The 14,969-nt window shown below is 48.5% G+C and overlaps 1 protein-coding gene across 2 annotated transcripts in view; it reads left to right on the top strand.

Moving 5' to 3' along the window:
* The window catches only part of DHRSX (dehydrogenase/reductase X-linked), a 293,745-nt gene that overhangs the window by 263,773 nt on the left and 15,003 nt on the right, over window positions 1–14,969 (top strand). Inside the window, exons 6-7 of one of the 2 annotated variants that reach the window (XM_030926232.1) lie at window positions 5,917–6,114; window positions 11,030–11,237. In XM_030926232.1, coding sequence (XP_030782092.1) covers window positions 5,917–6,114; window positions 11,030–11,237 — 406 coding nt within the window. The remainder of the gene's footprint in view (window positions 1–5,916; window positions 6,115–11,029; window positions 11,238–14,969) is intronic. The other variant, XM_030926231.1, reaches the window with a different exon arrangement.

Raw genomic sequence — 14,969 nt, 5'->3', positions numbered from 1 at the left:
GAATGGCGTGAACCCGGGAGGCGGAGCTTGCAGTGAGCTGAGATCCGGCCACTGCACTCCAGCCTGGGCGACAGAGCGAGGCCCTGTCTCAAAAAAAAAAAAAAAAGGTCAGGAAACAACAGGTGTTGGAGACGATATGGAGAAATAGGAACACTTTTACACTGTTGGTGGGAGTGTCATCTAGTTCAACCATTGTGGAAGACAGTGTGGCGATTCCTCAAGGATCTAGAACTATTCATTGATATTTTGCTATTTTTTTCTTTTATATAGGAATATGTTGAAAGATAGATAAATATAACCAAGTGTAAAAGGATGCAAAAGAGGATGTGTAATGTGTGCATACATACTTCCATATATATTTTTTGAGACAGGGTGTCTGATACAATGAAAGGGTTGCTGGCCAGGTGTGATGGCTCACACCTATAATCCCAGCACTTTGGGAGGCTGAGGCAGGCTGATCAGCTGAGGTGTACAATGCACCCAGTCTGTGGTCTTCTGTGATAGCAGCCTGACATGGACTAAGACATCTCATAAGAAGAGGGGATGAGGACAGACACCCATCGCCCAGACTGGAGTTCAGTGGCACCATCTCAGCTCACTGCAACCTCCGCCTCCCGGGTTTAAGTGATTTTCTTGCCTCAGCCACCCGAGTAGCTGCGATAACAGGCGTCCGCCACCATACCGGGCTAATTTTTGTATTTTTAGCAAAGAGATGGAGTTTTGCTGTGTTGCCTAGACTGGTCTTGAACTCCTGACCTCAAGTGCTCCACCTGCCTCCGCCTCCCAAAGTGCTGGGATGACAGGTATGAGCCACCGCGCCCAGCCAGAGGCTTTTATTTTCTAAACCAAAAATGTTGACAGTATCACACAACATCTTGATGGTTCCAGAGACAGATAATTGTCATGAAACTAGGGATAACTACTTTCTTTATTGCAGTCGTCCTCTAGGAGACCAAATAACAAGCCTTTAACTGTTTTTTGTTTGTTTTTGTTCTTGTTTTTTTTTTTTTTTTTTTTTTTTTTTGAGACGGAGTCTTGCTCTGTCACCCAGGCTGGACTGGAGTGCAGTGGCATGATCTTGGCCCACTGCAACGTCCGCCTCCCGGGTTCAAGCAATTCTCCTGCTTCAGCCTCCCAAGAAGCTGAGATGTTAGGCATGTGCCACCATGCCTGGCTAATTTTAGTATTTTGTTGCACAGACTGGAGTGCAGTAGCAGGATCTCAGCTGACTGCAACCTCCACCTCCCGGTTTCAAGCAATTCTCCTGCCTCAGCCTCCCCAGTAGTTGGGATTATAGGTATGCGCCGCCACACCAGGCTAACTTGTTTTTTTGTATTTTCAGTACAGACGGAGTTTCACCATGTTGGCCAGGCTGGTCTTGAACTCCTGACCTCAAGTGATCCACCTGCCTCAGCCTCCCAAAGTGCTGGGATTACAGCTGTGAGCCACTGTGCCTGGCCAACAAGGCTTCCTTTAATTCTTTTTGTTTAATGTTTACCAAAAGGGATGACACAGTTGAAAAGTGGGCTTTTACATGACTCTTTCCTAGACCAGAAAAATCAGTATCAGCAGGGATCTTGTTTGAAATGCAGATGCTTAGGCCGGGCACGGTGGCTCCCACCTGTCATCCCAGCACTTTGGGAGGCTGAGGCGGGTGGATCACCTGAGGTCGGGAGTTTGAGACCAGCCTGGCCAACATGGTGAAACCCCGTCTCTACTAAAATTACAAAAATTAGCCAGGCGTGGTGGTTCCTGCCTGTAATCCCAGCTACTCAGGAAGCTGAGGCAGGAGAATGGCTTCAACCAGGACTCAAAAGGCGGAGGTTGCAGTGAGCCGAGATCATGCCACTGCACTCCAGTCTGGGCTACGAAGCAAGACTCTATCTCAAAAGAAAAAAGAAAAGAATGCTCACATTCTCAGACCATCCTCCAGATCTGCTAAGCCCAAATTTTGGAGAGCAGGGGTTGGCGAGCAGACGGTCTTTGGGGAATTCTGATGCGTGCTAAAATGTGAGAACCACTTGAATTTAAAATAAACCGCTTTGTTTTTTTTTTTGTATGAAAGATGTGATTCTTGGCTTTCGCCTGATATAATTATTGCCAGTAATTAGTGTTAATTGCCAAGATTGATTTACTGGCTTGGAAAATTAGCGTTCTTGTAAAGGAATAAATCACAACATTGTAATGTATTCCAAAAATCCAAGAGAGTTTTTACACATGAGAGAGCCTGTCTCCTCAACTTGGCTGTACTGAATCATCCTCGTGGTGAGATAAATTTCAATGGAAAGCACTTTGGGACGCCGAGGCGGGTGGATCACCTGAGGTCAGGAGTTCGAGACCAGCCTGGTCAACATGGCAAAACCCCGTCTCTACTAAAATTACAAAAATTAGCCAGGCGTGGTGGCACATGCCTGTAATCTCAGCTACTTGGGAGGCTGAAGCAGGAGAATGGCTTGAAGCCGGGAGGCGGAAGTTGCAGTGAACCAAGATCATGCTATTGCACTCCAGCCTGGGCGACAGAGCAAGACTCCATCTCATATCCCAGCCCTTTGGGACGCGGAGAGGGGCAGATCACGAAGTCAGGAGATCAAGACAAACCAGGCCAACATGGTGAAACCCTGTCTCTACTAAAAATACAAAAACTAGCTGAGCATGGTTGTGTACACCTGTAGTCCCAGCCACTCAGGAGACTGAGGCAGGAGAATCCCTTGAACCCGGGAGACAGAGCTTGCAGTGAGCCGAGATTGCACCACTGCTCTCCAGCCTGGCGACAGAGCGAGACTCCGTCTCAAAAAAAAAAAAAAAGACCTCTCTTTGTTCACAGTATTTTCTGAGTTCCTGGTGGGCGACTCGTTATCAAGAATATTAAATGTAGGTGATAGTTATGAAGAATATTAGATATCCTAGAAAGAGTGTAATGGAGTTGTTTGTACTGTCAAAGGGAAAGTTCAATTTAGACATGAAGGACTGTTACAATACTTACAGGTGTGTTGGATGCCACCCGTACTTGCTCATTAAAACAGTGATTATTATCAGGTTTAATGAGCAGTGGAAAAATAGCTCCAGTCAACTAGGTTATGAGCAGTCGATTGAGTGTCTGTAATTGCATTGGCCATTGCATTATGCATGGATGTCCTGCAACTGAAGTATGTTGCAATGCATAGGAAGTCAACAGTAAAAAAAAAAAAAAAACCTCCATCATCTTTGCTTCTACACAAGTACTTCTGAAAGTGGATAAATAATCAGTGCAAAAACTGCCTGTTGATCCGTATGAAAGGACACCGCCTACCGAGACTGGCTGGTGGGGCACTGAGACATGACACGTGTACATCCTACAGTATCCATCACAATAACTTACAAAGGGCTCCTTTTTTTTTTTTTTTTTTTTTTTTTTGAGACAGAGTCTTGCTCTGTCACCCAGGCTGGAGTGCAGTGGTGCGATCTCGACTCACTGCAATGTTCACCTCCCAGGTTCACGCCCGCCACCACGCCCAGCTAATTTTTTGTATTCTTAGTAGAGACGGGGTTTCACCTTGTTAGCCAGGATGGTCTCGATCTCCTGACCTCGTGATCTGTCCGCCTCAGCCTCCCAAACTGCTGGGATTACAGGCCTGAGCCACCGCGCCCGGTCTTACAAACACTCAAAGTATGTTCAGTCTTCACGATTTTTAATAACAAGAAGAGAGTAATGCTTTATACAATCAGCGAGAAATGGAGAACTCAAATACCCTTTTTTAAGATCCAGATTTAGCAGCAAGTGGTTTTTCTTCAGTTTCTTACTGAACAAGAAAGCTCGTTGAAATGATTTTTGTTTTGTTTTGTTTTGGAAAGAGTCTCCCTGTCTCGCCCAGGCTGGAGTGCAGTGGCGCCATCTCGGCTGACGGCCACGTCCGCCTCCCAGGCTCAGATGGTTTTCTCACACCTCAGCCTCGCGACTAGCTGGGATCACAGGTGTGCTTTACCACACCCAGCTACTCTTTTGTATTTTTTGTAGCGTTAAGGTCTTACTCTACTGCCCAGGCTGGTCTCGAACTCCTGCAGTCAAGGGACCTGCCTGCCTTAGTCTCCCTAAGTGCTCAGATGACATGCAGTCAGCCGCCACGCCCGGCCTAATGCCAACGATTTTTGTCAGTCCTCAGGGTTTCATTTACAAAGCTTAATGGATGTGTGTTCCTGTGTGTCTGCTTTCATGCTTTCCCATTTCTGGTGTGGCTATGTCTTCATCCCTAACCCCCACCCTGGGACTCTCTCCTGAACCTCCATGCCTGTCTTCGATTTATTTCTTCACCTCCTGTAGAGAAATGTATGGACTTTCCCCCTGCCCCCACACCATATTTTTAAACAATCTTAGTCGTCTCTTCTCCACGCACGCTACTGTGTAAAACCGTAATTACAGAACCAACCCCTCCATTTACTTTGGAAAAATCTGCCTTTGGATGATGCATTTTCTGCTTTTTCAAGTAACCATACCTCTTACCCATCAATCAGATCCTGGAGATCCAGAGCCAAATGCTTGTAGGTGATATTTAAAAGACGCTCATGCCAGCAGGAAAGCCAGTCTTTGCTTCTCTGCACTTAATAACTTCCTGTTTCCTGGACTCTCCTCTTCCCCCGGGGTGAGGAGATTGGAGAACTTTGCCTTAAAAAGGTATCTGGACGGTAATTGGGGATTTGCAGTTTATCTTGGATCAAAGAGGGGACTTGAGCTCTGAACTACGCAATTTCCTTGTCTTAATTCTTCCAGTCCCTTAAATTTCTTTCTTTCTTTATTTTTTATTATTTTTAAAGTTTTTTTTATTTTTTTGGGACAGAGTTTTCCTCTTGTCACCCAGGCTGGAGTGCAGTGGCACAGTCTCAGCTCACTGCAACCTCCACTTCCCGGGTTCAAGCGATTCTCCTGCCTCAGCCTCCAGAGTAGCTGGGATGACAGGCACCCACCCCCACACCCGGCTAATTTTTGTATTTTCAGTAGAGATGGGGTTTCAGCATGTTGGCCAGGCTGGTCTCGAACTTGTGACCTCAGGTGATCCACCCACCTCAGCATCCCAGAGTGCTGGGATGACAAGTGTGAGCCACCACACCTGGCCAATTCTTCCAGTCTCTTTATTAGGTAGTCGGCATTTTGCAATCCCCTCCTACCCCACCCCAACCCCCCAAAAGTTATGTTTCGATTGTTCATTATTTTGCAAAGTCTCCATGGCTAAGGAATCCCTTGTCACCCTTTGCTGACCTGCCCTTATTTGTTTCTAAGGCAGTAGACCTGAGGTTTGTTTTCCAGCAGAAAATAAAATCGGATAGACCACAGGCCTGTTTGAAATGCTTGTTCCCTGGTGCCATAAATAAATAGCACTTGAACATAAAGTTAATTTCCTCAGCAAGGCCATTTTTATACTTTCTGCAGGAAGGGTACACTCGATAGCAGTTTGACCGTGAGAGTACACCGAACAAAGGAGACAGAGAGTACACCGAACAAAGGAGACAGGGTCATTTATAACCTGACACGTCCACCCTACGCTGTGTCCCGTTTCCATGGACTGGAACGGGCCCTCCCATTCTGTATTTGTGCCGCTCAGCCAGCAACTTAGAACTTTTTAAAAGAGGCAAAGGCAGAGGAGAACAAAGGAAGGCGGAAGTCACTTGTGGAATGGTGGGAAAAGTAAAAACAGACCCAAATAAGGAAGAGGAACAAGCTCTGACCTCATGCTTGCTTGGACCAGTATAAGCATGCCAGGGCAGATATTTAGGCTACATTGTGGGAGCTCAGAACATAAAGTACATGGATTTCTTTATTACGGCTAGCAGATAGTTACGATGTTAGCGCAGGTCTTTGAATACATTTTGCTTCTCAGAGAAGTTCCTATGTATTCCTAATTAGGTGGAGAGGAAAGTCTTTGAAGAGAACCTTTATTTTTACAGGCCCAATGTCAGATTGTGGCGTGCGGCTTTCTGCTACCCACGGCTGCCTGATGAGACAGCGGCTGGAGGCAGAACGGAGTCCCTGGAGGGGTTCAATGAGGGCGTCACTGCTCCTCCTGCAAGCAATTCACATATGCCTTTTGGACAACGGGAAGGGGCATCTCAGAAAATCTCAGCTCAGGTTGCGATTCCCCCGGGGTGAGCTTCCCTAGCCATGTGATCCCCTGTGTCTCTGGTTACGTGAAGATGGGAGCATTGCTCCGTTGCTAACATCACAGTGCTGGGGCTCAGAAAACGATCCCCTAAATGTTTCCGAGGCATTGGGACCAGAGCAACTTTGCCATCTTGAATAAGGGCTGGGTAAGATGAGGCTGAGACCGGCTGGGCTGCCTTCCCTGGAGGTGGGTGAGGCAATGCCAAGTCACAGGATGGCAGAGGAGGTCAGCACAAGACACAGGTCACAGAGACCCTGCTGATAAAGCAAGCTGTGGTAAAGCCGGCCAAATCCCGCCAAAACCAAGATGGCCATGGGAGTGACCTCTGGGCATCCTGTCTGGTCATGATACGCTAATTCTAATGCATTGGCTGCTAGGAAACAGTGTGCAGATGCCACGGCGTGGTCTGAAAGTGGGGATGGACCTTCAGCTCCGGGAACTGTGACTCCTTTCCTAGAAAACTCATGAGTCATCCACCCCTTGTTTAGTGTGTCATCAAGAAATAACCATAACAATGGGCCACCAGCAGCTCTCGGGGCTGCTCTGGCTGTGGAGGCCACATGCTTTATTCCTCTACTTTCCCAATAAACTTGCTTTCACTGTACTCTATGGACCCACCCGGAGTTCTTTCTCTCCAGATCCAAGAACCCTTTCAAATTCCTGAAGGGATGGGGTGATGTGCCCACCTCCGCCTCCCAAAGTGCTGCTGGGATTACAGATGGGACCCACTGCACCCACCTCCGCCTCCCAAAGTGCTGCTGGGATTACAGATGGGACCCACTGCACCCACCTCCGCCTCCCAAAGTGCTGCTGGGATTACAGATGGGACCCACTGCACCCACCTCCACCTCCCAGAGTCCTGCTGGGATTACAGATGGGACCCACTGCACCCAGCCAGAAAAGACTTTTTCAATCAATTTTTAATTTTTTTTTTTTTTTTTTTGAGATGGAGTCTCACTCTGTTGCCCAGGCTAGAGTATAGTGGCGCAATCTCGGCTCGCTGCAGTCTCCGCCTCCTGGGTTCAAGTGATTCTCCTGCCTCAGCCTCCCGAGTAGCTGGGACTACAGGCATGCGCCACTACTCCCTGGCTAATTTTTTGTATTTTTAGTAGAGATGGGGTTTCGCCGTATTAGTCAGGATGGTCTCGATCTCCTGACCTCATGATCCGCCCGCCTCGAGCTCCCAAGTCCTGGTATTACAGACATGAGCCACCGTTCCCACCCCAAGGTTTAATTTCTTAATATCAATTTCAAGCAGTGGTTTTAGTAAAAGATATTCATAGGCCAGGTGCGGTGGCTCACGCCTGTGATCCCAGCACTTTGGGAGGCCATGATGGGCGGTTCACTTGAAGTCAGGAGTTCGAGACTGGCCTGGCCAACACAGTGAAACCCCAGCTATACTGGAAATACAAAAATTAGCCGGGCATCGTGTTGGGCACCTGTATTCCCAGCTACTCGGGAGGCTGAGGCAGGAGAATCACTTGAACCCGGGAGGCGGAGGTTGCAGTGAGCCAAGATCGTGCCACTGCACTCCAGCCTGGGCTACAGAGCAAGACTCTGTCTCAAAAAAAAAAAAAAAAAAAAAAAAAAAAAGGGGGCCAGGCGTGGTGTCTCACGCCTGTAATCCCAGCACTTTGGGAGGCTGAGGCTGGGGGATCACGAGGTCAGGAGATTGAGACCATCCCAGGTAACACGGTGAAACCCTGTCTCTACCAAAAATAAAAACAAAAACATTAGCTGCACGTGGTGGGCACCTGCAGTCCCAGCTACTCGGGAGGCTGAGGCAGGAGAATGGCGTGAACCCGGGAGGTGGAGGTTGCAGTGAGCCAAGATCATGCCACTGCACTCCAGCCTGGGCAACAGAGCGAGACTCTGTCTCAACAAAAAAACAAAATAAAAAAAAAGAGATTTATGATTTTAAAGATTGAGTTACATGTTGTGAAGTTGCCCTCCCAAAAGGTATGTACAAATGTATGTGCATGCCCTTCCTTTGGGTGTCTGGCCAATTCTCCCCGTGTTCTTCCCAGTGGAAATGATGGCTTCTCGGAATGTTAGATGAATAGGAGAAAAGGCATACAACGTTTACTCAATGTATACATACGTGCTTTCATCTTCTTGGTTTTCTTCTATGTGTTTGCCTTGGGAAAGCATTCTCATTTTTCTTCTCCAGATCTTCTCCAGAGTTTCGCTCTGTCGCCCAGGCTGGAGTGCAGGCCGCCATCTCGGCTCACTGCAACCTCTGCCTCCCAGGTTCAAGCAATTCTCCTGCCTCAGCCTCCCGAGTAGCTGGGATTACAGGCACATGCCACCATGCCTGGCTAATTTTTAAATTTTTTCTTAGTAGAGACAGGGTTTTGTCATGTTGGCCAGCCTGGTCTTAAAACTCCTGACCTTGTGATCCACCCGTCTTGGCCTCCCAAAGTGCTGGGATTACAGGCACGAGCCACTGCGTCCAGCCACAGCTTGGTTTTATACATTTTAGGGAGACATGAGACATCAATCAATATATGTAAGAACTACGTTGGGGTGGGTGCGGTTGTTCACACCTGTCATCCCAGCACTTTGGGAGGCTGAGGCAGGTGGATCACCTGAGGTCAGGAGATCGAGACCAGCCTGGCCAACATGGTGAAACCCCATCCTCACTAAAAATACAACAAGTTAGCTGGGCGTGGTGGCAGGCTCCGGTAATCCCAGGTACTCGGGAGGCTGAGGCAGGAGGATGGCTTGAACCCAGGAGGCAGAGGTTGCAGTGAGCCGAGATTGTGCCACTGCACTCCAACCTGGGTAACAAGAGCAAAACTCCATCTCAAATATAAAGAAGAAGAAGTAGAGTCCTTGACAGGTGGGGACAACTGGAAACAGGGAGGGGGCCTCCAGGTCACAGGTGGGTGAGACCCAGGTGGTTGCATTCTTTTGGATTTCTGATGAGCCTTCCCAGAGGAGGGGATCAGATATGCATCTGTCTCAGTGAGCACAGGCATGACTTTGAATAGAATGAAAGGCAGGTTTGCCTTCAGCAGGTTCCCGCTGGACTTTTCCTTTGAGCTTCCTGAATTTGGAGGGCCAAGATAGTTTCCTTTCGCAGCTTCCATCAGGATACACATACCGTGTGGTTAATTCAGAAAATTAGGCCGGGCGCAGTGGCTCACGCCTGTCATCCCAGCACTTTGGGAGGCCGAGACGGGCGGATCACGAGGTCAGGAGATCGAGACATCCTGGCTAACACGGTGAAACCCCGCCTCTACTAAAAATACAGAAAATTAGCCGGGCGTGGTAGTGGGTGCCTGTAGTCTCAGCTACTTGGGAGGCCGAGGCGGGAGAATGACTTGAACTCAGGAGGCGGAGCTTGCAGTGAGCCGAGATGGTGCCACTGCACTCCAGCCTGGGCGACACAGCGAGCCTATGTCTCAAAAAAAAAAAAAAAATTAAGAAGAATATATATCTGAAAGCAGCAGTGAACCTTCATCCACCTTGAAATATTGCTACAATAATTGTGTAGCAAATTGATCGCCTCTGGGCATCTTCGGAGCCCAGAGGAAAGGACATTATTGCTCAAATACTTCTCTTTGTCTTATTTAAAAGAACTGTGAGGCCAATTCTACGGCCAATGATCTATTCCTAACAGTAAATTCTAAAAGGAGTCTGTGGCGGTTGTGTGCCTTCAAGGGACATGATGTAACGACACAAATAACATCTCTTTAAAAAGTGTTTCTAAGGCATCAAGAGAAAAAGTAGAACATATTTACAGGAGCAAAGCTGGAAACATCCAGTTTTCTCTGTTGCTGATGATTGAGGTTACCAGAGAGAGAGAGAGAGAGAGGCACGTTTCTCACTTCACCACGGTTATCCGATCGATTTTTATCACTCTGTCCTGTGATACTAAAACATTTCTCTAAACTACTTGAACCAAGGTGCAAAGAGTTTAACGCATGCTTTGGACACCACAGAGCTTGCAATAGATGTGAGGAAAATTCTTGATAGCTTGGTAAGTTTGCCAAATTGCTCTTACGGATGTCTTTTATGAATTGAGACCCAAGAAGAGCACATGTGGCTGGGCGCGGTGGCTCATGCTTGTCATCCCAGCACTTTGGGAGGCCAAGGTGGGTGGATCACCCGAGATCAGGAGTTCAAGACCAGCCTGGCCAACATGGTGAAACCCCATCTCTACTAAAAATGCAAAAATTAGCCGGGTGTGGTGACAGGAGCCTATAACCCCAGCTACTCTGGAGGCTGAGGCACGAGATGCGCTTGAACCCGGGAGGCGGAGGTTGTGCCACTGTACTCCAGCCTGGGTGATAGAATGAAAATCTGTCTCAAAACAAACAAACAACAAACAAAACAAGACCACATGGAAAGCCAGGTGCAGTGGCTCCTGCCTGTAATCCCAGCACTTTGGGAGGCTGAAGCAGGTGGATAACTTGGGGTCAGGAGTTCGAGACCAGCCTGGCCAGCATGGTAAAACTCCAGTCTTGACTGAAAATACAAAAAATTAGCAAAGTGTGGTGGCAGGTGCCTGTAGTCCCAGCTACTGGGGAGGCTGAGGCAGGAGAATCGCTTGAACTGGACAGGTGTAGGTTGCAGTGAGCCGAGATTGTACCACTGCACTCCAGCCTGGGCGACAGAGTGAGACTCTGTCTCAAAATACATAAAAATAAAAAATTAGTAACACAATTTAACGTGTCTGACCCCAATACAATTAAGGGATGAGTTTATAATAAGAAGGTGAACTAGAACAATCCGCAGGCATTGGAACACTGGCCAAGAGATGGCATGATCACACATGGGTCCAGGGGAGGTGGCTGCCTGTAGACACGGCCGCTGGTACAGATGCTGCGCGGATGAGGCACTTAGGTGGGAATGCCGTCAGCCTCTTACACCTTCTCCTGCTTGCCCTGCAGTGCCTGCTACTCAGCCCACGCAGCGTACGCCCAGAGCAAGCTGGCCCTTGTCCTGTTCACCTACCACCTCCAGCGGCTGCTGGCGGCCGAGGGAAGCCACGTGACCGCCAACGTGGTGGACCCTGGCGTGGTCGACACGGACCTCTACCGGCATGTGTTCTGGGGCACCCGCCTGGTGAAGAAGCTTTTCAGCTGGTTGCTTTTCAAGGTAAGCCCCTTCTGCTTCTCTGATTCATGGCTACACGTGAAGATGCTACGGGAAAAGGGTTCCCAGTGCAGACCCCAAGGGGAGGGTTCTTGGATCTCATGCAAGAAAGAATTCAGGAGGAGTCTGCGGTGCAAAGCGAAAGCACGTTCGTTAGAAAGTAGAGGAATAAAGAATGGCTGCTGCGTAGACAGAGCAGCCCTGAGGGTTGCTGGTTGCCCATTTTTGTGGTTATTTCTTGATGATATGCTAAACAAGGGATGGATTATTCATGCCTCCCCTTTTTAGACCATACAGGGTAGCTTTCTGATGTTGTCGTGGCCTTTGTAAGTGTCATGGTGCTGGTGGGAGTGTAGCAGTGAGGACAGCCAGAGGCCACTCTCGTCTCCATTTTGCTTTTTGTGGGTTCTGGCCGACTTCTTTACTGCAGCCTGTTGTATCAGCAAGGTCTTTATGACCTGTACGTTGTACCAACCTCTTATCTCATCCCGTGACTTAGAATGCCTTCACCGTCCGGGAACGCAGCCCAGTAGTTCTCCGCCTCATTTCACCCCGCGCCTGTTCAAGATGGAGTCACTCTGGTTCACACACCTCTGACACAACCACTTCCAGGCCGCGTGTGCGCTGTTGGGTGATCGCATTCGGTGTTGTATTTGTACATTCTCACCCCAAAGCTTTGGTTGCCTGCGAGCTCGGTGGGTGACACTGTGTAGCTGTGTAGTGTCCATAACTGAATCTTCTTAGGAGCTGGAGACCCTTTGGGGATGCTGTGGTAGGGAAGGGAAAGGCCGAGGGAAAAACATCCCCCTTTGCCTTTTGAAGGTTTGCTGAAAAATCAACCCCCCAAAATACAGTTTCCCTTATTGAAAGATGAATCAAGGAAATGACAGGCAAACTGTATTCTCTCACATGGAGGAGAATGTCCCAGGAACTGCCCCGTGGCAGAAGGGGGTACACATGCTTTTGTCTTCTTCTTCTTAGGGGAATTGGGGGGGAATTTAGGGAACAGCAAATGATTTTTAAGGGAAGTCAATGGGTTTGAACATGTACAGTGGTCCAAAAACAGATAATGTTTTTTGTTGTTTGCTTGCTTGTTTTTTTTGACATGGAGTTTCGCGCTTTGTTGCCCAGACTGGAGTGCAGCGGCGCGATCCTCAGCCCAGTGAAACCTCTGCCCTCCCGGGTTCAAGCGATTCTCCTGCCTCAGCCTTTGGAGTAGCTGGGATGACAGGCATCTGCCACCACACCCGGCTAATTTTGTATCTTTAGTAGAGACGGGGTTTCGCCATGTTGGCCAGGCTGGTCTTGAACTCCTGACCTCAGGTGATCTGCCCACCTTGGCCTCCCAAAGTGCTGGGGTGACAGTCATGAGCCACCGTGCCCGGCTTCAGATAATGGTTTAGGACGAGTCTGTCCAGGGACAGAGGCTGTTGAGCCCGCAGAACAGACAGTGGTTTATGAGAATTCTCTGCAGGGCTGTTGACAGACATCAGTCTTTCCTCCCGCGATGTGGGTTCGGAAACTCAGGGAAGGGGCCACTCATCATTTTTCCTTCTTTGGCGGGTCCGGACTTCAGGGAATTTCAGAGAACAACTTCATCCTGTGCATCGGGAGACACAGAGGACCCAGGACGGGGAGGTCAGGGAGATCTTGAGGCGTCTTCGGTTCCGCACCATACTTTGGGGTATTGGTTTTTAAGATCCAGCAACTGAATGGTCCCACATTTCTGCAGTGATCTGTGTTGTGACGATGCGTTATCTTCTTAAGCACTGCAGGGTTTCATGCCCCAGCCATTCCCTTGAGGTTTTTTCTTTGTTTGTTTGTTTGAGATGGAGTCTCGCTCTGTCGCCCAGGCTGGAGTGCAGTGGCGCGATCTCGGCTCACAGCAACCTCCGCCTCCCCGGTTCAAGCGATTCTCCTGCCTCAACCTCCTGAGTAGCTGGGACTACAAGTGTGCACCACCACGCCTGGCTAGTTTTTGTATTTTTAGTAAAGACAGGGTTTTACCACGTTGGCCAGGCGGGTCTCGAACTCCTGACCTGCCTCAAGTAATCTGCCTGCTTTGGTCTCCCAAAGTGCTGGGATGACAGAAGTGAGCCACTGTGCCTGTCCCCTTTGAGGTCTTTTGCAGTGATATGTATCTGGGAGCTTTAGATTTACTTTCTTTCCTATCTATCTCAAGTTGGGATTCTAAAGTTTTAATAATTTGTTTACAGAACAAAGAAAGAACCTCAAGAAGCTTTTCTGTTTTTCCCATTACCTTGCAGAATCGTCTAATTAGCATGTTTAAAAGCATCTGCTTTTGAAACACTGCCACCATTCGCCTTCAAAACCGCGTGGGTTGAGGCATTTTCAGAAGAGTGATTCTAACTCAGCTTTCAAAATTCCTTGGGCATCTATTGCTTTGTTGAAGTTTTCTACCTCTTTCTGAGCCAGTTTAGACAGCTTTTCCCTTTAGATAATTGTCTGTTTCGTCAAGTTTTGGAATTAATGCTTGGTTACAAATTTCCTTTTCTCCCTGTTGGACTCCTGGCATTGCTCTTGATTTTATCGGAAAGTCTCTCATGAAACGAGCTGCCCGCCCCCAACGCAGACGTTTTCAGGGAATTAATTCCTTCCCTTATTTTGCAGTTTGCTTTCTTATCAATTGTTCGTCAAACCTCTAATTCCTCAAGCAATGTAATTTCTTTTTTTCTTTTACCTTTTTTTTTTTTTTTTTTTGAGACAGAATCTCGCTGTGTCACCAGGCTGGAGTGCAGTGGCGTGATTTCGGCTCGCTGCAACCTCCGCCTCCCGGGTTCAAGTGATTCTCCTGCCTCAGCCTCCTGAGTAGCTGGGATTACAGGTGCCCGCCACCATGCCTGGCTAAGTGTTGTATTTTTAGTAGGGATGGGGTTGCACCATGTTGCCCAGGCTGATCTCTAACTCCTGACCTCAGGTGATCCACCCCCCCCCCCCCGGCCTCCCACAGTGCTGGGATGACAGTTGTGAGCCACTGCGCCCAACTGTACCGCCCTTATTTTGCAGTTTGCTTTCTTATCCATTGTTCTTCGCATCTCGAGTTCCTCAAGCAAAGGAATTTCAAAATATTAGTTATTGTATTAAGCACTAAGTTTTCAGTAGCAAGACACCACAATTTGGATACATGCCATGCTTATAAAACCCCCATGAATCCCTCAGACTGACTTCGGTATCCAAGGAGAGCATTTGCTGTTTTTCTCTTTTTAAATTTTTTTTTTTTTCTTTTTTTGAGACGGAGTCTGGCTCTGTGGCCCAGGCTGGAGTGCAGTGGCGCGATCTTGGCTCACTGCAAGCTCCGCCTCCCGGGTTCACACCATTCTCCTGCCTCAGCCTCCCGAGTAGCTGGGACCACAGGTGCCCGCCACCACGCCTGGCTAATTTTGTGTATGTGTGTGTGTGTGTATTTTTAGTAGAGACGGGGTTTCACCGTGTTAGCCAGGATGGTCTCGATCTGCTGACCTCGTGATCCGCCCTCCTCGGCCTCCCAGAGTGCTGGGATTACAGGCGTGAGCCACTGCGCCTGGCCTCTTTTAAATTTTTTAGTGACCAGGTCTTGCTCTGTGCAGTGCATTTTTTTTTTTTTTGTAGAGACGGCATGTTGCTGGTCGCCCAGGTGGTCTTGTGCGCTGGGGTTATGACATGATGCCTGGCGGCAGCCTTGAAATCCTGGCCTCAGGTGATTCTCCCACCTCTGCCTCCCAAAGTGCTGGGATG

Source organism: Rhinopithecus roxellana, chromosome 22, assembly GCF_007565055.1.
Source record: "Rhinopithecus roxellana isolate Shanxi Qingling chromosome 22, ASM756505v1, whole genome shotgun sequence".
Lineage (NCBI taxonomy): Eukaryota > Metazoa > Chordata > Mammalia > Primates > Cercopithecidae > Rhinopithecus > Rhinopithecus roxellana.
The sequence above is the reverse complement of the archived record's forward strand: the minus strand, read 5'-3'. Positions and strand labels throughout refer to the sequence as shown.